Raw genomic sequence first — 23,843 nt, forward strand, 5'->3', positions numbered from 1 at the left:
GGAAAGGATCCTGGTGAGCCAGGGGATGTGGAGCCAAGCAGCTCATGGAACAAAGGGCCTGTGGTGGCACTTGGTGTAGCAGTTCTGTGACTCTGTGTCACGTACCCATCAGTTGTCCTCCAGTGTGATTTTTGTCCTTAAAAGCTTTGCCACCATTGAGCTGTGACACTGCTTTAATGTACTCTAAATTTGGAATTGAGGTTTCTCTCTATATGGTCCTTAATCGAAAAATGTAATTTTTAGAAAACTGAGCAGAAATGCCTTTGGCCCAGCAGGAATTGAGCACCCTTCTGAGTACCAAGTCCTACACTCAGCTTTATTTCTTACTCTGTTTTCTGTTGTCTTCAGGTGATTCTTATAATCCACAAAATACAGCAAGAGATCAATGTTCTGTGAAACAAACCCAATGACTGTATAGTGTGGCAAGAAATGCAGGTTGTGAGGAGACTTGATTTTTGGAACACTGCTGTTGGGATTAACTTGAATAAGCCAGACAGGTCATGAGTGTCTGCAAGTGGCACCAGTTCTGCACAGGTTGTGATTTAGTGCCAAAACACAGCTTAGCTTAATGCCCTGCCTGACTGGTTTATTATGTATGTGCTGCTGCAGCTACCGTGTTTCTCCCTTCTTGTCTTTCTTCTTTTCAAATCAATTGTTTCTATTATTCTTTGTTTTTAATAATAAAAACCACCAAGCCAAAAATATCCCCACCTATTTTTCAGTACTTGATTTTGTCCAGGCACATAGCAAAATTGAAGATTGTTGGTGTCAGTACTGAGAATAAAAATCTGATTTAAGTGCTTTAATATGTTTTTTTTTTCTCCACTAATGCAATCAATGTAAATAGCAAATATTCTTTAACAGCCTCAATGTGAAAACTATATGCACTTCTCAGAATGAAATAAATTTGCTTAAGTGGTAGTATTCTTACATCAATGTAAAGCAAACAGGCCGTGCTGGACCTGGGAAAAACACTGCTGCTGGCACAGAAATCCAGAGAAGGACTGGTTTTGCTTTGTCTGTTTCCTCATGATGGCTGGTTCTGCAGCTTTGAGTGGAAATTGGAGAACTGGGTTTGTCTTGGGAAATACTGGGCTTAAAGCAAACTCAGCAAAGCCAAACACACTCCTTGGATCATGCCAAAAAAGACTTTAAAAATAACAGCTTCCTCTGGGGGCTTGTCTGTATAATACCAAAAGGAAAAGAGTAAAGACATAAAGCAGATAGTATGGCCCAGTATGGCTGTGCCTGAGGAGTGCTGTGTTTGTGGGGCGTTTCAGAGCTTGCTTTAGTAATTTGAACTTTGACCAGTGTTTGGTGGAGTTTCCTGGGGCTGCTCTCACACAAGTGTGGGGATGTGAGGAGACCTTGGGTGGAGAGAGCTAAGTAAGAGCTGTGTGCCACTGGCAATGGCAGGTGCAGCTGCCCAGTGGTGTGCAAGGTCAGGGAATGAAACTATGCGTAGCTGCCAAGGTGTGTCTCACCCTGTGGTTGGTCACTGGCTTGGAGGGTGGAGATCCCTCAGTAAAGATCCCATTGTGAATGGGGCAATCTGGGTGTGGGCTCTCCCAAATCACCTGGCTCTGATGGTGGTGTTCCCTGGCTCTCTTGGTGGAGTTCCCTGGCTCTCTTGGGTGTTGGCTGTTGATCTGTTGGGTTAACTGGGAACTGACTCCTTGTGTGCTTTCTCCCCTCTTCGCCCTGGCCCTTCCTTCTGCTGAGGTTATTTGTTTGTTTTTCAGATGAGACCCTTTTTGCTCTTCCTGCTACATCTGAGCCTCTGATGCACTCCTCTGCAGGCAAGTTCTTTCTGCTCCCCTTTGTCTGAGTACCTGCTGCCTTTCTGACCTCATTAACCCTTTCCCACTAGTCTGCCTCTACTAAAAGTCAGCATGGGTCCAAGAATAGCCTCAGTCACATTTTTCAGTTTTGACTTTTTGGTTGATCTAGTCCAGATTTTGATATGCATTCATTTGTTCATGCAGTAAACTGTTTCATAAACAAGAACACAGCCATCTGTGAATTCTTGGACCCTTGATGTAGGAGATAAGTTGATACTGTTAACAGGTTAATACATAGTTGCTTTACTGATTTAGCAGAAAGATTTAATCTGTAGTAACTTTCTGCAGTATTTTAAAGATGTAAAATTTGCACCTGTAGTATTTAGTGGTTTTTATTAGGTATGCCATCCACAAATTTTAAAAAAGGTGTCAAAAAAAGACTTTGCTGGCACATGTTTGTGCAATATGTTTATGCCCAAGCATCCGCACACCCCCTGTCTGTCTCCCCTTGCCACCATCCTGTCCTGGCTTTGTTAATATTGTCCCTGTACTTGTCTGGCATCTTCAGCTTTACTGTGATCTCTGCACTGCATAAAGTTGCTGCTTCTTGAGCCTCTTGCTCGCTTCTCTGCTAGAAGTGAAGTAGAATAGCTTTAAGTGATAGTGTGTATTAATGGCTCATAGTATCCACACTAGACCTTGGATGAGCTTTTTAGTAGCTAAAATCATGTGAACCTGTTGAAAGTTTGCACTGACTTTGAGAGCACTTGCATTCTCTAACTTTCCTTTCTGTCCATGGTCACAGAAAAAGTTATGGACTTGCAGGAGCAGCCAGGTAGCACTAAGTCGCTTGGGCAAGAGGATTTTACCGCAGTCTCGCTTGATCCTGCTCCTTCTCTTCCCTCCTTCTCTCCTCTCTCAGCTGATCCCTTTAAAGAGCACGCAGCCTTTGGTACCCTCTCAGATGGATTTCCTGCAAAAGGCACTAACAAAGAGAGCTCCAGTGAGGTTTATAAAGAACCTATGAAAAATGCCAGAAACCCCTTTCTTGCAGAGGGAAATGATAAAGACATTTCAGAGATGAAATACTCACAACCCCCATTTGCTAAAGAAGCAGCAGCCATTTTATCTCCAGCTAAAGAAAAAACACAGCTAGAGGGCCCTGAAGAATTACCTAACCTGGAGAAAACACTTGCACAGCAACTGAAAATGTCTCCAGAATCTCCCCAAGATTTATTTGAAAGAAACGAGGAAGATCTCTTCTATAACAAAGACAAGTACAGAGGAGGTGGTGATCATGGTGAAAAAGGGGTGCTGAAAGAAGACCCTCTTAGGAGGGAAGAATATGCAGACTTCAAACCATTTGAACCAATATGGGAAGTCAAAGGTGCTAGTCATGGACTGAGCAGCATGAGAGAGGATGTTGGAAGCAAGATAGATGCCAAGCTGGAGAGCAGTTTGGATGACAAATATGGCGTGGGTAAGCTGACTGTGCAGAAGGATTACGAAAGAGACAGTGAAGGCAGTGCTGAAGAGCCCTCCTTCCCAAGCACCCCAGAAGCTGTAAAAGAACCTTACATCACTTGTACTAAATTTGACTCCTCTCCAAGTTCTGGTGGTAACAAAGGCAAATCTCTTTCTCCACTAGAGGAAGGCACTTCAGAAAATAGAACTGACGATGAGAAAAAAATTGCAGAACTGAAAGCTCAGACGGGCCCAGAACAAGGTAATTTTGCTGCTGGAGCAGTTGGGCAGGAAGGGCAGGGAGCTGACCCTGCTAAAGCACAGGGGGTCCCGCCAGTGCCGCCCGACAGCGCCGCAAACATGCCCGAGGGTCTCACTCCTGACCTGGTGCAGGAGGCCTATGAGATGCACGATGCAGCCTGCACTAAACTGGCTTATGAAACCAAGATTGATTTAGTGCAAACCTCTGAGGCGGCGCAGGAGACTCTGAAACCCGCGGCGCAAATCTGCCCCTCCTTCGAAGGCTCGGAAGCTGCTCCGTCGCCCATATTGCCGGATATTGTTATGGAAGCCCCGCTGAGCACCGGCGCTGCTGGGGCTGAAGCATCTGCTGTGCAGCTGGAAGCTTCCCCGCTAGAAACATTTATGCCCACTGCCAAGTATGAGAATGTAAAAGAGGCTGAAAAACCTCCTGCATACCAAGAGGCAGTGAATGTACCGCTGACACAGGCCCAGGAAGCAAAGGAGACTTTGGCATTTAAGCAACCTGATGGTGAGAGTAGCACCACTCCTGAAGATCTGGAGACTCCTTATATATCTATTGCATGTGACTTAATTAAGGGAACAAAGGTCTCTGGTGAATCTCCTTCTCCATCTTTCACAGAATATTCAAAGACACTGGTAACAGAAAGCATTTCTCAGAATGTGCCTGAAGACAAGGAACTAGATGGAACCCTGTCTCCACAGTTTGGAAAAGCTGGCCTGTTTAATAGTCAAATGATCTCTGACTTTGCTGAGGAAGCAAGTGAAGATCCATCTCTCCTCATAAAAAGTAAATCCACTGAGAGTATTGCAACTGATGAAGAACATGAGGAGGAAGGACTGGTGGATTCAGTAGCTGCCACAGGCAAACCTTATCTGGAGTCATTCCAACCTGAGCTGGACTCTTCCAAAATTGTTGCTGCTCCACCATCTGAGCCAATACCTGCAAAAATAGCCAAGGCAGATAAGATTCCTCTTCAAATGGAAGAGCTGGATGCTTTGGCTTATTCAGCTGATGTATCTGTTGCTATGGAACCAAAAACAGGAGATGACAAAGCTCTCTCACCCATGGAGTCTTCCCCAATCTCAGTGGAAGAAGACTTTGTGATGTTAGGTCATCCTAAAGCTGTTCCTGAATTTGTGACAGAAGCCACTGACCGAGAAACAATGCACAAAGATGAAGGTGAAGACATCAGTAAGGTGATCCAGGGTGAGAAGCAGCAGCCTTGCCCAGAGCTGCCCTGTGATCTGTCTGTGAAGAATGTAGAAGTAAAAGCTGAAGAAGATAGCAATGCCTTGAAAAAATCTTTGGAGGCTGTGGACAGAGAAGTGCCTGAAGTATCCACCATGTCCTTACCAGCCAGAGATACCTCACCTTTATCTGCTGAAAAAGAGATAGTCAGTGTAGTAAAACCAGGAGCTTTTGAGAAGGAAGCTGAGAAAGAAGCTGCTTCTGTTAAAGAAAAGAAAAAACCTACTGCTGTATTTTCAGCAAAGCTGAATAAGTCTTCAGGTAATCTGTATATGCTGTCTTGCAGTTTGCTGATCTGCATAATTCTTTAGCTAAACTTAAGCATGTCTTGACTTATTCTTTTTAAATCACTTTCTGTAAACTTCTCTGTAGGCCAAGGGTAACAGAAAATGTCAGTGCCTGCACTTGTACCTTTTTCATATTCTGATTGCTTTAGTACCTTTTTTCTGTTTATCAGGGATGGACTCAGCATCTCCAAGTTTCTCCTCCAGCTCTGCTGCTCATGGTCTGTTGATGCAGAACTAAGTGACTGCCCACTGCAGGCCTTCCATGATTGTCCCCAGGCGGGGCATGGTGTGGCCTCCCAAATTCTGAATCTGGGATCCTGTTTGCTGTGTGCACATGATTTGAAGAGGCATTTCTTCCTTTTCATTAACAGTTCAGACATCAGACTGTAAAACTCAGGAAAATACCCCTGCTGCTCCTGTATGTGGCCTGGAATCTGGAAAAGAGCCTGTGCATCTCCAGCCTGTGTTAGATCAAGGCTGGTAGCTTAAACTAAGTGGTGAACGTGAGGGACCTTAGTATGCAGGTTACTGAAAAAGTGGTCTTTAAGAAGTTGAGTGTTCTGCAAACACTGAAACTGGTTTGTGTACAGCACAGGTATTAATTTCTGTTTCTCTTTTCAGGTGGGGCTTGCACTTCAGTGTAGTTAATTTTTCTTACAGTAATGTGCAATTATAGTAGCAGGAAGTTGTACTCTTTTCTCTAAACTGAACCCCTCATGAATTCCCACCTTTTTGTAGACTAAAGGAGTATTTTGCTTTTTGATATTGCAGCACTCTGCTGCTACTTAAGCTTTGACCAGAAGCAATCACACCAAAAAAACACCTACTGCAGAAAGCACAGTGCTCTAAATAGAAAAGCAGGAGTTAGTTTGACTCAGCAGCAGTACTGTATTTATGCAGTAGCTGCAGCCTACAGTTCATAAAATAGGATTACAGAATACCCTGAGTTGGAAGGGAACAGCAGGTGCATGTTGAAGTGAACATCAGCGTTGGTGCCATTGAAATTGGTTTGGGAAATAAGGTAGAAGATGTATTTTTTTATATTTACCTTTGCAATTTCTCCTGTCTCACCTCCTCTATACCTACAGGTAAGGCAGAAAGGAGAGAGTTTTGCTTTTCCCTTGGCTTGGGGTAAAATTTCATTGACAATCTGCACTGTTAAAACTCTTTGTGTGTCTGTGTGTTCTGTGAAGGCTCCTCAAGCTTCCAGCAGATAGAACTGTCTAAGACAGCAGCTGTATGTCTTGGACTTCATGTCAAGGGGTTAATTGCTTAGAGCTCAGACTACTTAAAAAAAAAAAAAAGCTAAAGCAAAACACTGCACTTAATAGAAAAGCTTTTGTGTTAGTTTTTTTAAAGAGAGACCTTTGGAGAGGGTCTTTAATCATTGCATAGATGTAGCAGCTAGGGGTGGCAAGTCCCTGCCTGGGGATGGCAGCCCCTCCCTGTGGGTCTGAGGAGGACACAGCTGCTGCTCTTCCATCGGTGGGAAGCTGCCTCAGAAGCTGCAGAGACCCAGCTGCCAGAGCAGAGAGGAGCTGGACAGTGTCATTGCTCTCTCATCCATGGCCCAGTGCAGGGACAGGGCCCAGGTCTGTCCAGTGTGCTGTGAGCTGGGGAGCTGCAGCCCCTCAGCACTGTGTTCACTCTGGAGAGAAGCTGCAGTCTGCATTTTTGACATGCTGTGTTGTTTGGGAAGAAAATGTTTTGCTTTACGCCAGAGGAACACTTACTGAAAGCTAAATAGATGAGACTACCAACTCAAAAATGGGCCCTTTTTTTTTCTGGATTTTTCTCCACACTCTGTGTTGTAAAATACAGAACTGTACTTCTGAGAAAAGCCACAAACACCATCAGTTGTCTGCTTTAAATACCACACTGCTTAGGCACAATTTCAGAGTATCATTGAAGAACTAACAAGGAGGGATTGTTCATCACAAAGCCAAGTGCATTTGTGCATGTTTGGCCTTCTGAGTCTACCTTTGTTCTTTGGGGTTTTTTTCCTATCCATCAGTGGAACTGAAATAGATTTCACTGTGTCTTAAGACTTGTGGAATTCAGCTGGTGTGATGGTGTGACTGATGCTTGTTAAAGATTTAATCTGAGCTGCCTTACTGGTGCACTTAAATCCAAGGTTGTGGAATGCTTACTTAACAGTGCTATTTTTTGGAAGCTAACCTAAATGCCAGTGCGCTGTAACTTCCTACAGCCCCAGTGGGCTGTGGGGAGCTAACAGAGATTCTAAAAAGGTTGCAGATAGTTTTGAAACTTACCCAGTCCACTGAAGCAAATGTAAAGCTTTGAAGAGTATCCTGGGTAGAAGGAAGTTTGTTAAATGGTGCCTGGCACACCCTTGGGTATCTTGGACAGATTTAAGAAACACACAAAAGCAAAAAAACCCAAACAAATTCAGAACTGTACAACAACTGGAGCAATTTTAAGGGCAAACACCTCCCTGCAACACCAGCAATTTCTGCTGTCTTGAATACAGTGATTTTTTTTCCTACTTTGTATTTCTCAGTAGAAATATTCTATCTGCTGTAGTTGGCTTTGAGCAAACACCCTTGCTTCTCTGTCCCCCTCCCCAAACCTCAGATACGCATTCCTGAGCTCCATCAATGAGCCTGGTAAGCTGTGAGCTCCGAGGGCAGTTCCTGTGGGTTCAGGTGCTGCTGCCCAGTTCGTGCAGGAGGTGTGAGCCCCAGGCTGGTGCAGCAGGCGCTGGGGAGCCATGGATTGGGGCCAGCCTGTGTGACAGGGCTCTAATGCCATCTAGTGTTTGTCACCGAGGTGGAACCTCAGCGCCTGCCGGACGGGAAGGGATCCATCCAGGTTTGGAGAAATTCCCAGCTCCTGAAATGAGTTTGAGAGGTGAAAGCTAAATATACACATTACATATCTCAGCCCTTCTGTTGCACAGACTTTCTTCTCTCATACAGTTCATTAACTCTCCCCAAGTCCTTGCTTTCCACAAACCTGGTTTTGATTGATGGGATGTGGAGGTTTTTATGTTATTGATATTATTGAACTATAGACTCAAAACCTCTGGCTACAACAAAGTTATGTACTGAAATGGAAATTGGCAGTTTAAATCCCTCAGTGTGTCCATTTTGAGTATTACAATAATACTTGGAAGTAATGTTGAGATCTTTACCATCAAGACACTCAGTTTCCCAGAACACCCTTGTTTTATGATGGGTTTGACCACCAGCTCTGTAGACATTCCCTTCAGATTAAATCTAACTGGTTTATTTTCTTTCATTACAGGCACTCAGAAATGCAGTTAATTAATAATATTTTACATTTCCTGGATTTTCTTGGGGGAGCAAATACAAAGGTGAAGCCAAGATGGGAAATGTGCTTTGACAGGATGGTACTAATGCTGAATCTTTCCTTTTTCCTCCTACAACATGGGGGCAGAAACCAAATACTTCCTGGGATGCTGTAATAGAAACCAGGTCATTGCTGTTGTGTGAATCTTAAAGGACATTAGAAGTTCTGCCTGATACCAGCTGTATCCATTTGGGCAATTTCTGTTATTTTCTGTGTTTGTGGTCAGTTAAATGGCACCACTCAGCAGATAGGAGGTGTTTGGGTTGGTTTGTTGTTTCTCACTGGAGAAAAAAATGCCTTGGAACGTCTCTGAGTTTCTTTCAGAGGCAGATAGGTAAAATTCCCTTTAATTAAGCATAAAATATATTGATTTAATTTCATCACATTGTACTCTCAGATTCTTTGCTTGTTCAGGTAATCTTTTATGCTACCAGGTAAATAGTAATAAATGGAGAGTTCCAGAGGGAAGAGAATTTCCAGAGGAGGAAGAGGAATGAGGGTAAAAACCAAACCCAATGAGTGACATTTTTCTGAGGGAAAGACACAGACCTGCTGTGTTTCATTAGAGCTCTTGTGCCCCAGTTGAGAGGCAAAGACTTGTGTCACTGGAGCTGCTAAAAGAGCAAAGCCTGAGCAAGCTCCTTCAGTGGCAGAATTAGGGAGAAAATGGAGCATTTGGGCCAAGTTCCCAACTCTGCCAGACAGGCACCAGCACTGAGGGAGAGCAGAGGGAGCTGCGGGGCTCTTCTCAGTGCCCTGGCTCAGGGTGATTTAGTGTGTGAGTAGTGAGTGAGTAAAGCACTCGCCCTGCCAGGCAACAGTTCCGTGGAGCCTGGGGCGTGCCATGCTCGTGTCCAGAACTGATTGTGTCTGACTTGTCTGGGGGACCTGATAATGCCACCTCCTCTGCACTTGGTGTTCAAACATGCTCTAGAGGCAGGTGTGCAGTATCCCTGCTGAAAACAGAGCTCCTCCAGAAGTCTGGCAGTGCTGGTGCCCAGTTTATGTGCAGAGTAAGGGCCCCTCTTGCCTGAAGTGGGAGATGGATTTCATTCTGGGTGTGTTTGCATGGAGTGGTGAGAATGAACACTGAGTATGCAGAGAGTCAAGAGGAGGATCTGGAGGCCAGGGAGGCACTCCTGGGGGGCAGTGAGGGCACACTGGAGGTGGGAGAAACAGGACTGGTGCTGCAGCCACAACAAACTCTGGTTAGACAGAGTTGCATAAATGCTCTATTTTAAGTAGAAGATATAAAGAACATAAACATGAAATGAAGAGGCTTTAATTTGGTGTTTTTAGAAATTTGATAATTAATGGAAAGACCTTTGGAAGCACAATGTTTTTGGCAAGTTTAGTGGCAGTGCAAATATGGAGGGGAACTCACAGGTTTTGATGGTTTCCAGTTCAGCTTGAAGACAGACACAGATTCTCAGACATGTTTTGTACTCTTTTTTTTGTACAGTGCAACTTTTCACATTTGCTTGCACTGTGGTGTTTGAATATACACTCCCTACTTTCCTCCTATTTTGGATTTACCTGTTGAAATTGGAAATGAAATGCACATCTTTGTGTAAGTTAAAAAGAGATGTAACTGGTCTTGCTGTCAAAGGAGGCCTTAAATTTATGTAGTAGTTGAAGTCAAAACCAGGGCTTTTGGGTCTCTTTGTAGTAATCTTTCCCAGTGTAAGATTGTTCTAATGAAAAGTGAAACAGTCTATTTAAGGTCTGAATTGGGATCTCTAGCCCTCCTGGTCTACAGTATTTTCATGGAAACGTGTGAATGCCCTTTTCTAGTTCTTAAGAAATTGGTGTACTAATTTTTAAGAGGATTTGGAGCAGTTCTGGGAAGATTTTAGCTTCCTGTTTTTAGCTCCAGATCTTAAGAAGAAACTCCAAACTAGAAAATAAATTGTGGGATTTTTTTCATCAGGGATGGAAACAAAATGACATCAGGATTCCCACAGTTCTTCTCTTTCAGATTGGGAGTTGTAGTTCACGCTCCTCTTATGTTTGTGCAGTACTTTCCAAATGTTACTTTCTGTATGTTGGTACTGTAAACGGTCAGGTTCCTGTTTTTATTTAAATGAAGGGAACAGTTAATTGTCAGGTCAGCAGCTGCCAACAGAGAATGCTGATGTAAAATAAAAAAGGGGAAGGTGCTTGCTTGTAGGAATTAGGTAAAGGGCTGAGTAACTTTTTCTGCAGCCTTCCTTAAGAGGAATAAATACGGCTGAGCAACTCCTGGGGACTAAAGATACCAGCAAAAGGATTAATCGTGTTCTTCATGAGCCTCTGCCTTTGTTCCAGGCACAGAAAGGGTCCTTTTCTGTTTCCCTTCACGCTGCTTGTTGTGAAGGGAGAAGTGTTACAAAGACGTCTCTGTTAGTCCTCCAGCAGGCAGACATTAGTTTACAGAAACGCGAGGGGAAGCCATACATCTGGGAGGTTTCTAAACGCCTTTGAACCTCTGTTTGAAAAGCAATCTATTTAAAGCTCGTCTGGTGACTACTTTTAGCCGGGCGGCGAAAAGCCGCTTAGCGCGGCCGGGCCGCGGAGCCCTCGCTGCCGTCCGCGGCCGAGGAGCCGCTCCCTCGGGCCGGGCGGAGCCGCTCCCGCCGTGCCCGCGCTCCTCGGCGGCGCTCCGGGCTGCGCCGGGCGCAGCGGGGCCGTGCGGTGCCAGCACTGCGTCAGCTCCACACCCCGTCAGCTGACCCGCTCCTGCAGCACCAGTGCAGCACCACTGCGGAGCCCGGGGAAGCCCATGGTTCCCTCTCTGGGCTGCAGGGCACTTCTCCCGCAGCTCTCCCCTCTTGGAATGCATAATTGATAATCCCAGCTGGAGAGATGGACAGTCAGCCGAGCAGTTGGAAGGATAAGGGTATTTATTCTTTCATCTTCTTTCCTTATTTTATTCCTTTGAGATGCCGTGGGTCGTTTTCAGCAAATGGTGTCTGTAGCATGTATTTATTTGATTGTGAAATGTAGCCGAAGATGTGGAGTCTCTTTGTGCCATGTGCAGAATTATAAAAGCTGCAGGTTAAAATGGGTAAACACGAGCAATGCAGAAGAATAAATACTTTATGCAGGTGAAACAGCTCGTGTGACACTGCAGATCTTTTCCAGTCCTACAGAGCATATTAATGAAGGGCTTGTTTTGGTATGCATGGCACAAATACCGGCGTAGTCCGAATTTGGTCCATGATCCTTGGAAATTTCGAGATTATTAATAATCTAACAATACTATCTATTAACTGTAAAACCCCTTGTAATTTGCAGGTCATGTTTTAATATTTTTAAGAGGAGAAATTGCATGCAGGCTACTGGAGGGTGGGGATATTTTCTCTAGAAATATCTTTGAAATATACCCTTAATTCCTTTTGCTTTGGCTCTTTCATAATTCTGTCAAATTCTAGGTAAAACTGTGTCTGATTTTTCAGAATTTACAGCCATAATATTAAATTGTTTTAGGTAAATAAGTAGCTGACCTTAAATTAGTGTGGTGCTGACCTTTGTTCCTGTAAGCACCAATGGGAGATCTCCGGTGTAAATCTCTGTGGATCATTACATTAGTGCTCAGTGTGTTAGAGTTTAAGCCTTATTTGAATAAGTAATCTTCATACTTTATCAACAGGACAAGCTTTAAAAAATTTTAATTATCTCTGGATACTTAAATGTATTTTAAAGGGCCCTGTCATGCTTGGTGCTTGTGATGTTTTCCTCTTTTTTTTGTAATTATTGTTCAAAATCTTTATATTCTACTTGAACAAAATTGCCAGCTCTCTGAAATCCAAAGAATGCTTTTCAGAACCTAAATACATAGCAAAAAAGTCCAGATGGACTTTTTTGATCCCTTGCCTCTGCAAAATCAGGTTCTTCAAGTTTTATCTTTTATTAAAGGGCTGTAAAATATCAGGGAAAATATTATGCAGTGTGTAGTAATATATTGTTGTTGATATGTAAGTAACTTAAATGCTCAAGGCTTCATACGTCAAGCCTGAAATTCATGGGGATGGGAAGAAAGAAAGAAAAGGGAAAAAAAAGAGGGCTGAGGTTAGAAGCTTTTGGTAAAAACTGGAAGGCAAGGTCCCTTTTTGTCTTCAGGCCAAATTTTCAGGTTTCTTTTACAACCAGCCTGGCAGGGGTGGTGCTGATCTGAAAGCACATTTCCAACCCTGGAATTTGAGGCCTTGAGAATAATGGAGTCTGTTTTGGTTTAAAACCCCTGAATTGCCCATCCTGAGCAGAGATCAGGTCTAAAAGAAAATGGAAGCAGAAATGAAGGGTTTTGGGGAAGCAGAAGACCCTGGTTCCTCTCCTTTTGCAGCTGCTGTTGAAGCCTGGTTTAGAGTGGCTTTTTTTTGTTTAGAACAAGATGAAGATACTGTGTTTCACATTCTTCCTTCCTTAGGTCAGGCTCCAGTGGCATGGAAAACGATGGGTAAAGTTCAGGGACTGATTGCACTATTCATCAAGCCCCAAAATAAATACAGAGGCAAATATTGCAACATGCTCCTTTCCATGCTAAAAAATTACTTTAAAAAAACTTAAATCTAAAACCAGAGAAGAACAAAAAGTAAGATTTGTAGTTGGACTTTGCAGCTGAAACACTACTTCCTAATGAATATAATCTAAAATTTAGACTTGGTTAATGTGTTGTAGTTGAGGAATGAGCATAATGCAAGTGGTACAACCTTTGGCATTGATTAATACCTGTGGTATTGATCATCTAGATAGATAAGATGAAATAGGTCTACCCTGGGAGTAGCATGATTTAAATTTTTAATGCTCTTGAAGATAGGCCCTATGGAGTAATTAGCACTAAAAAGTAACATTTATTTATTTAATTTTTAATGATTTCAAGGAATCGTCAGGTTTTAATGGCTGGATATTGGTATGATGGTATGGTGAAGAGCACAGCTATACTTCCAGGTTATCCCAGGATTCTTTTCTAATTAATGAGTAGAAATCTCTCTGAAATTTGGTTTAACTTAGTTAACTGATGGCAAAGATTGCACAGACAAGCTTTATCATGACTATTTGGAGCTTTGGAATGGTTTTCCCAGTTGTTACATTATGCACACATTCACAAGTATCTGGTCAAGCAGAAATGAAAATGTTGCTTTGGCTCATTAGGTAATATCTGGGAGTTTTTTTTTTTTTTTTTTTTTTGTTTTTTTTTTTTTTTTTTTTTTTTTTTTTTTTTTTTTTTTAGAATCTGGTAGTGTTTGCCTTGTCATTCTAGCATGTACTTGTGAAATCTGTATCACTTTTTTTTTGCTGGGGTTGTGGTGCAGATGTGCCAAGCCTGAGCAGTGCGTGGTGCAGCCTTGTTCTGTGCCCTCTGGCACCCAGCTGGAGCCACCTGCCCATCCATCCTGCTGGATGTGCTGCTCCATGGGGATGCCTGTCCCTGGGACAGGGACAGCTCTGTTGGTGGCAGTCCCACGTGCTTGGCACCACTTCAGTCCTGCTGTCACCACCCAGTTTCTCCAGCCAGGAGCTGGTGTTGTTCCTGGCTTGCAAGGAGACAGTCAAGGAACTGGCTTCTGACATGTCTGATGAGGGTAAACAGAGACTGCAATTTTGTGGCCCAGTCTCTGCTCCTGTTAGGATGTCAACCAGGATTTTGAATAATAGACCTGATGCAGGAAGCCTTGAAAATGTCAAACCCCAGTCTGTGGTGGTGCTTGAACACACCAACCACTGGATGGCTGATGGCTTCTCCTGGGGGCTGGGCTGTGTCCAGTGGGCTGCCCCACTCCAGTGGGACTGCAGGGTCAGCACTCAGATTCTCTGCACAGTGATCAGTAGAAACCCCGAAGATCACATCCTGTGTGAATACGAAATTTACTACAAGTAAGTGGAAAAGGCCTCTGAGCAGAAATGCAGAGCAATTTGTGCTTGTGGATTTTCTGCCCCGCAGCTTTTCCTGCTCGGTGACAGATGGGACACTGTGCCGCAGCCGTGCTGAAAGCTGCTGTCCCATTTCTCTATTGGCACAACGCTAACTGAGCCAGAAAAGGCTCTTCCCTGTGCCTCCTCGCTGTTACTAGGAGAATAGAAGGGATCCGTGCCTACCTTTCACGTCACAGAAAGGTTCCAGTGTAACAACGCCTTTAAATCGCACAGTGTTTTTCCCCCCTCTCCCCTCCCCTTTGACACAAACAGCCTTTCTTTGGCTCTGAAGCGCCGGGTTTGTTGGGCTGTAAATCCAGGATAGAGGCGAGTTGTTCATTGTGCAGGGAGCCCGTGGCCCCGCGGCTGCATTCCAAGGATTTAGCGCGCAGGCGGCCATTGGCGGGGCGGCCGCCGCTGCCTTTGGGATGGCAGCGGGCGGAGGTTGCGTAGCTCCGACCTCCCAGTGCCCTCGCAGGAAGTGGAAAGCGCCGGGAGCGAGCCGTGCCAGGGCTGGGTGCTTGCAGCACGCTCAAGATGGATGCCAAAACGGGTTAGTTCCTTTTTCCTGGTTTTCTGTGGTACACGTGAGCTCGGCTCGCTCGTAGGTCTCGCTTTTAATTTCTCTTTCTTAAAAAAATAAAAACCAAACAAAATCCCCCCAAAAAACAAGGCAGGGTTGCTTGGTTCAGGGGTTTTTTAAAAGAGGATTATCAGGTTAAATGTATCAGACCGCTTGTTTTTGTTATTAAAACCCGGTGTGACTTGCTCAGCTTTAAGTTAAAGACTTTAAAAAATACAGCGCTAAAGCTATCGCAGCACTTGCTTTAAAAGCAAAATGTAACTGGATGAGTTGTGCATGTAAGGCACGGATGGTACAGGACTATTTTTAGACGTGCCAAGTGACAGTTCGTGCTTACCAAATGTAGGCAGCTGTTCTTGTTTTAGAATAGGCCTGCAAGACGTGCATTAATATTATTTATTTTATTACACTTCATATTGTATAAAATGCAGCTCAGAACAGTTTCCATAAGGAAGGATGTTGTAGGGCTCTTGCTGAAAATGGGTTTGGGTTTTTTGTGTTTCTGGTTTTATTTTTAATCTGCTGTGAATATCTGGCGTGTAAGTTAAAGCCAGAAAGCTGCTTCTAGTAATGCTTTTAATATTTTCCTTTCCAAATAAATGCAAATAACTTGTTTCTGATCAATTCGAGAATACAGATGAGTGGCTTCATTTGCTTTCTTGGACTGCAAAATTACAAAGCAGTTTTTCAGTGACTTAAACACCGAAGTTCCTTTGAGGAATTTACGATGATACCAGATCCGTATGTCATTAAAGCTACGCTCGTTTGGTCGTTCTCCAAGGAGTGGAGATGAAACGAGGAAAAATGTTTTATGAGCAGCTTAACTCTGGTCCGGGAGCTCCTGGGCGTGGGGATTTTTCTTATTGATTACCGAGAACAAAAGACTTGATGGGGCGCTAAAGGCCATTTGGCTTTTGCTGTGTGCTTTAATTCCAGTAATGTACCTTTGTTTCTGGCGTTCTGGAACTGTCATGCAGATGAATTACTCTCTTTACATTCCTTATGACTGGGATAATGCATTAATGCATGGAATGAGTGATTTCCTATGAAGAACCCACAGCTTTAAAGCTGTGCAGGGAGGAGGGAGCAGCTCGTTTACAGAAGTAATGTCTGCAGGCAGAGGAGCAGGGCTCGTGCTGAATGTGTCACCTGATACAGGGGCAGCACCAAATTCGAGTGCACGGATGCTCAAATTGCAGCATTTAAAAATAAACACAGATTTAGTGCTTGCACAAATGCTCAAATAAAAAAAAAAAAAGTTGTTTTTTTTTGTTTTTTTTTGTTTTTTTTTTTTTTTTAAAGATGCCTTACATGATTTAAGAGCACAAAATGCACCAGCTGTTTTTTGCAAGACTGGTTGTGAAGATTTCACCCGGGTGTTGAGGCTCCTTGCAGCTCGGTTTAGATTTACAGGTTTACAAGGATTCTTAGGTCAATCACACAATTTTGTTGATGTTTAATACAAGGTATGCAGAGACAATAATAGATTCTTTTGTGTCTGGAAGCAAAGGAAAAACCAAAACAAAGAGTTAAATTTTGGGATTGCAACCCACACAACAGCAGAGCTATGATGACTTGATTTTGTTTGTTTGATTTTTACAAATATTAAGGAAAGGTTGTGTTGCTTGGAGCCTGGGCTGCAGTGGAAGGAGTTTGGATTGGAGGTGCTGGGCGAGCAGGAGCGCTGCCTCTGGGCATTGCTGCTCTATCTCTGCCCCCATATGTTTGTGCAGTCACATGGTGGCAGCGCCAGGCCCTGATCTGGCTGGCTCCTGCTTTCTGGGATGGTTTTGGCACAGCACAGGCAGCCAGGCTGGAAGAAAGGAGTGGGATGGATGGTGCTGGAGGGGTGAGGCTGTTCTTTCCACAGCACTTCTGGTCTGTGATAAACTGAAGGTGTTGGTGCAGCTGTAACCTGGCTCTCTCTGTGGGGCTGCAGGAAACTAATGCTGAAATGTGAATTAAATAATGAGGTTAGATACTTCGCATTAGGGTGGTTTTCAGCTCACCATGGTTTTCAGCTTTCCTGCTATGCAGTAGTTTCCATGTCGGAATCACTGGGAAGAGCTTCAGCTCTTGAAAGTCTGGGAAAACACACCCCAGCCCCAGGGGCTTTGGCATGTTGTACCTACAAAAGGATTACACAGACCTTGCCCTGCAGAAGCTACCAAGTGTTGAACGTTGGAGCATGACTGTTTTCATCCTTCAAGAAATAATAGACAAATTATATTTTTTAAATGTTTTTACAGTCATCCAAATAATCTGTTCCAAGCTGTGATATACTGTTTTACAGTTAGTTTTGGTGATGTTCAGGATGAGGCAGGATTACTAAATGTGCAGTGGTAGGTTTCTGTAATCCATCTTGAACTCTGTCTCTGCGAGGTTATCGCTGTTAACAAACAGATCTGCAGGGGTGTGTTAAGCCATTACCTGTGCCTTGTGCAAGGGTGTACTTTGCTCTGAACAGTGATGCTAAAAATGGCATAATATTGTGTTCTCTAATGAGGGTCACTTAAGGAAAACTAAACTTGGTTTGCAAATGAAGTCTTCTGCATTGTAGCACAGCAGATTTAGCCTGGATTGACGTTTCAGGGAGAGTGTTCCCTCTTGATGGCTCAGTCTGTCACCCATAATCAACATTATAAACTCCCATGGGAATGCTTCCATCAAAAGAAAACAAAATGAACTGTTAATGAGTCTTTGAGCAATGCCTTTGCCTCTACCAGGCTTGGAAAGATATAATGGTTTAGAGATCTGTTGGTGTCTTGTTATCTGTCCTCAGAGGGAATTGGAATCAATCTCTCCAGGGAGTGACCTCCACAAAATGCCCGACAATGAGAGGAAATGAAGCACAAACTGCTGTGGTTCTGGTGCAGAACACAGCACAGTAGCTGAAAAGATGAATTCTGACATTGCTTAAGGGCAGCATTGTTTTAAAATTTGAACAATTGCATCTGGGTAATCCTAATAGCAGTAATCCAAATAATCTGAAGTCCAGAGCTGAACCAGTACTAAATAATTATTTCTAGTTGTGATTTCAGCTCTGGTTTGACGGGGGTTCGCAAGTTCCACTCTTGTGACCCTCAGCAGTCAAGCGAATACTGAAAAATTACTGCCTTGATGAATGCCAAAGGTGTCTTGTTCTAATTTCTTCTCTCTTTTAAATTGTAGTTGTTGACCTCCTTTACTGGCGAGACATTAAGAAGACCGGGGTGGTGTTTGGAGCCAGCTTGTTCCTGCTGCTCTCATTAACAGTGTTCAGCATCGTGAGCGTCACAGCCTACATTGCCCTGGCCCTGCTCTCTGTCACCATCAGCTTTAGGATATACAAGGGAGTCATCCAGGCAATCCAGAAGTCTGATGAGGGCCACCCCTTCAGGTGAGATTTTTCTTTTCATTAAGCAAAATTGTGTTGTTTTGGCGAGCAGCAGCGTTGCAGAAGCAGTGGGTGACACGTGCTGTTAAGATGTTGCATAATAACATAAATAGACTGCACTGAAAAATGTGTTCCCCACTTTCAGCTTTTCTCAGGAGTCATACAGTAAATACAGAAAATTGACTGAGGGCTTGGTACAAGGGATGGAAAAATCAGAAGAATAGCAGGGTTTAAAGCATGACAAAGGGCTACTTTAATATATTTGAAACTTTGAAGACCTTGAAATTTGTGGTTTAGTGTGTAGCTGTGCTTCCCACTTGCTAAGTCAGTGACAGGATCCAGGTACCCACTGCTGCAGAACTGCCTCTTAAGAGAAATAAACCTTATTAATCTGCGTTGTGAGGACTTGTGAGGACTGTGTATTTCCTGTTTCCCTGCCAGCCCTGTCCCACTCTGCCCAGCCTTGCTTCTCCCTGTTATTAATGAGAGAATTGGCTCAGTCTCCCCTTGCTGTCTTCAGAAAGTCCTGTTTGCCTCTCTGTCTACAGCCCTCTTACTAATCTGATAGTGTTCCCATCTTCTGCAAGGCAAAGCAAAATGTAGGTTTCCCTCCATTCCTCCCAGATCCTGTGCAGTGGCTCCTTTTCCAGTGGAAGCCAGTCTGTGGGACAAAATTCTGGGGAAAAAACACCCTCCCTTTAGGGTGAATATTCCCAGCTGAAATCTTGCTTGCCTCTCATTATCTAAACAACAATTTCAAGCTTTTTCTTAGCAAGAACAATCAGAACTACTTCTACCTGTGCTCTTTCTGCAGTTTTTTTCTAAAAATACTGATATTCCTAAGTAGCTTCCAGACATTCTTGCCCAGCATATCTGATTGCTTACTATTTTCTGTATAGCTTATCCACAAGAAGGATATTTTTACTAGAAAAATCCCATGAGGAGAATTGGATTTTTGATGCAGGTGCTGAGTGTCCTGTGGATGAGCTGGGGAGGGTGAGCAGATGGAAGCCAAGGGTGGATGGCAGAATGTAGCCTTGAAATGGCCACTTGCAGCAGTTACCATTTGAAGTATTTTCATTTGTCTTGGACTTGCCACAGGGTCATGTTTAGCTTTGCCTTAAATGACATACGTGGGAGCATTGTGCAATTTTCGTATTTAAAAAAATCCCCAAACAAAACCACCCCAAAGCACAATCCCCCTAAACAAAAGTTTAACAACTGTAAAATGAGCTCCATTTTACAGATGTGCTGTGTTGCTCCTTCTGCCTGCAGCGTGCACATTAGATAAATAATTTATACTTTGTTTAAAGACTCCAAATTGCCGTAGCCACTGCAACTACAGATAAGTGACAGTGGAGTGGAAAGAACATACAGCCAGATAGGGGTTTTATATCTTTTATGTAAAAACTGCTCTCACTAGCTGTAAGAATTATTTCTAACAAATGAGAAATTTAGCTCATTTTGCTGTGCCATAGTCTGTTGCAGCTTAGTGGTAACTCCACAGGGGCCTTCCAGGGGCAGAAATGGATATATTGCTTTTGTAGGATTTTTCCCCCCTTGTTTTAGCCTGCCCCTGGTGCAGGTGACTGAGTAAAGAACAGTGAGAAAAAAATGGTTGGCTAAGAATAACTTGGGTTAGTTCTGTTTGTCCTTTCAGCATTCCTCACGCTGTGAAGTTGTTTCTCTATAGCACAAAAAGGAGGTTCTATTGGTTCTGTATCTAACACATGGATCAAGTTTGCAGCACTTCCACACTGAGGTTTCCTGGCTGTCTCCTGCAGGGCTTACCTGGACTCGGATGTGGCCGTGTCCGAGGAGCTCATCCAGAAGTACAGCAACGTCGTGCTGGGCCACGTGAATGGCACCGTCCGGGAGCTGCGGCGCCTCTTCCTCGTCGATGACCTGGTGGATTCCCTCAAGGTGAGTTTGCCTCTCTGAGTTCATGGCTGCTGACCCAGGTTAGCAAAGCCTGCTGGTCCTTGCAGAATGAACAATGGCTCTGCTGAAGTAAATAACGAGGTGCAGTTTGCTCTCGGGAGTGTTGGGCACAGGGCTGGATACCGAGTGCTGCCTGCAGTGATGGGGTGGCTGTAAAGGATAACTTGGTCTGCATGTGGGCAGAGCAGTAACACAAATGGAAAGCACAAATAGGCCGTGGCTGCCTGCAGCTCCCTGTTCGAGCTCCTTGCTGGTGCCTCTCCCAGCAGGAATCTTCTAAAAACACAAGCCATGCTCCAATCTGGGCATTGGGAGTGTGTCACTGATGTGTGTGTGTCCCTCTGGAAAACCTGGCTCTGGGCTAGATTGTCCCAGCCTGGTTTGGAGCTGGTTTTCTGTTTGTGTTTAGTGCACAGCTCCCTGTCTTTAAACAGGAGTTCTTTTTCCACTTTCTGCTGGAATGGTGAAGACTGAGTGATGCCCTTGGGTTACTGGGGAGGTGAACACTTGTTCCAGCCCCTGGATTTGGGAATGGAAGCTACTGTTTTTTGTGATGGGAATTACTGAAATGGGGTTTGCAAATTACCCAGTGTGAGCAATGCTGTATAACAGCTGGAGTCCATCCATGTAGAATTTAATGGGATTTACTAAGAGTGGCAGAGCATAACTGACTGTGAAGAATAATAATAAATTAAACAAAATTTACCAAAAACCCCCAAAAAACAACAACCAAAAAAAAAAAAAAAAAACCCCCACCAAAAAACAACCCCCAAAAAAACCCCCCAAAAAAAAAAAACCAAAAAAAACCAAACAAAAACCCACCAAAAAACAACCCCTAAAAAAACCCCCCAACAAAACACACCAAAAACCCCCTCCAAAATAAAAGAATTAGCTGAAAACCCTTCAGGTTTGTTCTGGGAGAATTGTATTCTCTCCTTTCAAGCTCTAATCGCCTTTCTTTATTTTTGAAACTGGTGTTTCCTTTACCTAGTGCAGTGTGTTGTCCACTTCTTTTGCAGTTTGCTTAATCTTCTTGAAGAAACTTGCATTTATCCTGCAGTAAATCCCCTTACTTAGTGCTTTGTAAAGTCCTTTGAGTTGTGGAGTTGGGGGAGGGGTTCCTTGTGAAACTGGGGAAACCCAGGAAGGCTGTCCAAGCCTTTGTTGTAACTGTGCAATAGAAACCTGCAGGCAGATCTTGGAATCTTAGCCAGAGTTTGCAGATCCAGTTTCTCATTGTGCTCTAAGTTAAACACAGTTTGTGCCAGAAAAGCTGCACCTGATGCCCTGCAAGGCTCCTGCAGTGAGGCAGTTCCCTCTGGAAGCAAGAGGAGGTGTAAGGAGGCTCTGCTGCTCCTGGGACAGATTTCTTTTCTCAGGAGGGAGAGAGGAGGTGGAGTACTGGCCTGGCTCCTGAAGGACTTTGCAGGAAAAGGCTTTTGAGGAGCTGGTTGTGCATTCTTTTCTGCACAATCAGCTTTCTGCACAATCATTTCTTTCCTGTTTTTTGAGACACGATCAATAGTGCTGTTGCCAAAGTCCTGTTTGGATCTGATTCTCAACAGCACAGAAAAACTCAGAATCACAAGGTCACTTGTGTTCCTGATCAAACCCTTTGTGATCCGTGCCTTGGTCTGAGTTAGGAGACTTCTCACACCATTTGTGTAGGGATCCCAACCCCTTGCAGTAAAGGAGAAGGAAGCAGTGAGAAGCCAACTGCTGTTCCAGTGAACACTGGTCTAAAAACAAGGCCTTCTGGAGGAATTATGTTAGAAGCAGAATTAATTCCAGCCAGAATGTCTTCAAGGCACTCTAATCACTTAAAATACTACAGTCCATAGGAAAGATGTGTTTATTCAGCTGAACTAATTCATTTCCCCTCTCTCCTTCTGACATTTAAATGTTTTATGTAGGTTAATTAGTCTAATTTATGGTAGTTGGAAACAACCCTTTATCAGAAACCAGTGAATGTCAGGACAGTTCACAAGCACAAGTTACTGATTTTGAAGAGTTTGTGCTTGAGGAGAACTTTGGGATTCCAGGGTCTTATGTAATATAATGGCCCTGGTTTAAAAAATAAAAATATCTTGGCTTGTGTAGTTTAAACATCTTCACTCTAGGAAACCACATGTTTATGTATAATTCAAGTTACAGAGCTCTAATGTAGAAAATGTCTGCAGGTCAGTTCATTGTGTGTAATAGTTCTGACTGTAAAATCTGTCTTGTTAAGATTTTTTTTCTTCTTTATTAAACAATGCTTCAGTCAGGGAAGTCTTAAAATGGACTCTAAATATTTATGCCGCACAAGGAGAAATTCCTCACAGCTCTTGAGGAGTAACTCCAGAGGAGCCCTTGCCAGAGCCCCAGGAGACACTGCTTTTTGTCCTGGTAAAGGCTGTGCTGGTACTGGGCACCGCTGCTCTTGCTCAGCTGAGGCTTTGAGGAACAGAGCTCTGTATTCTGTAGCAAAGAAGGGGCATGGGGCACTTCTGGATTTATCCATTTTGGCTGGCAAAAGTGGGACTGGCACTGGTGTGCAGGTCCTTGGAAGGACCAGGCTTGGCTCCTGAGCTTCCCTTCATCCTGAGAAGATGGGAGGGGTAGAATCAGCTCTGGAGGTGGATCCTGGCTGCCTTCTGCTTTCTTTCTCTTGTCTTAGAGCTTTATTTAGAGGTGTTTCAGGGAAGGTTTTTTGTGTTTGTAAAGGTCTCTTAGGAGTGTTTCAGGTAAGCTTTGTTGTGTCTGAGTGGGTCTCTGGGTTTGCGTAGTTTATAAGAAAAAGAAAATAGAGACAAGTACGTAAATGTGGGATTGAGATGGACTCCAGGATGGATAATCCTGGGAGAGCTGCTTGAAGTGTCTGAGGAGTGCAGAGAGAGGAGTTGTGGGATCAGAGTCCCGCTCCCATCCAGAACTGTAGGTGAGGAGGGTTAAAACCTGCACATGCAGCAGTTCATGGTTTTGCCCTGATGCTGCTCTGGACAGACTTTGGGTGGAGAGAAGCTTGTGTAGTCAAATGTGAACTCCTGGATTTTGCTCTTTCTTGAACCATAAATTCAATGCTTACTAAAATAAATAATTATATAGTTCTGATAATTATTGGACTTTGGGATTGATTTGTCTTGTTACCCGTGTGCTTACGTAAACTCACATTTTCTGCCCTGGGCAGAGTCATCAGCAGTGTTCCTGGCTGCTGAGCTGGCTGGGTGGTGCTGAGCTTCAGGAATTGTGTCCATGGGGAGCAGGTCATGGATAGCTGTGGGGATGCAGGAGAACCACTGTAAACCATCACACACTCGGGGGCTCTCTGCCCAGTGCAAGCTGGTGCCTTTCTTCCCTCTCTGGTGGGTGTGCTGCACGTGCAGGCTGCTCCAGCATGGAGGTGTTTGCTCCAGTAAAATGCCTGGTGCAGAGATCAGCTCCAGGCTCACCCTGGCATTGCAGGGTAGAACTGGGCCAGGGAGTTCAGCAAATCTGCTTTATTTTCCTTGAGAAACCTGCCAGAGCCCCTCAGCTGCTGGGAATGCTGCAGCCTCTCCAAGGGTTAACTTTGTGCTCCTCCCTGTGCTCTTTGTCACATCTCAGAAGTGCTGACAGATAAAGGACTGCATCACTTGCAGTTAATGCACCTGAATTTTGAGCAGGATGAGTTTTGAGTGAAGCTCTTGAA

The 23,843-nt window shown here is 44.0% G+C and overlaps 1 protein-coding gene across 5 annotated transcripts in view; it reads left to right on the top strand.

The window, feature by feature from the left end:
• Nucleotides 1-23,843, top strand: part of RTN4 (reticulon 4) — a 40,919-nt gene that overhangs the window by 12,329 nt on the left and 4,747 nt on the right. The window contains exons 2-5 of one of the 5 annotated variants that reach the window (XM_041474121.1): nucleotides 1,743-1,799; nucleotides 2,587-5,019; nucleotides 18,028-18,235; nucleotides 20,017-20,155. In XM_041474121.1, coding sequence (XP_041330055.1) covers nucleotides 1,743-1,799; nucleotides 2,587-5,019; nucleotides 18,028-18,235; nucleotides 20,017-20,155 — 2,837 coding nt within the window. Of the gene's footprint in view, nucleotides 1-1,742; nucleotides 1,800-2,586; nucleotides 5,020-10,916; nucleotides 11,257-14,673; nucleotides 14,827-18,027; nucleotides 18,236-20,016; nucleotides 20,156-23,843 lie in introns of those variants that run through there. The other 4 variants (XM_041474122.1, XM_041474124.1, XM_041474125.1 and 1 more) reach the window with 4 other exon arrangements.

Source organism: Pyrgilauda ruficollis, unplaced genomic scaffold (assembly GCF_017590135.1).
Source record: "Pyrgilauda ruficollis isolate IOZ18807 unplaced genomic scaffold, ASM1759013v1 scaffold31, whole genome shotgun sequence".
In the NCBI taxonomy this organism is placed as follows: domain Eukaryota; kingdom Metazoa; phylum Chordata; class Aves; order Passeriformes; family Passeridae; genus Pyrgilauda; species Pyrgilauda ruficollis.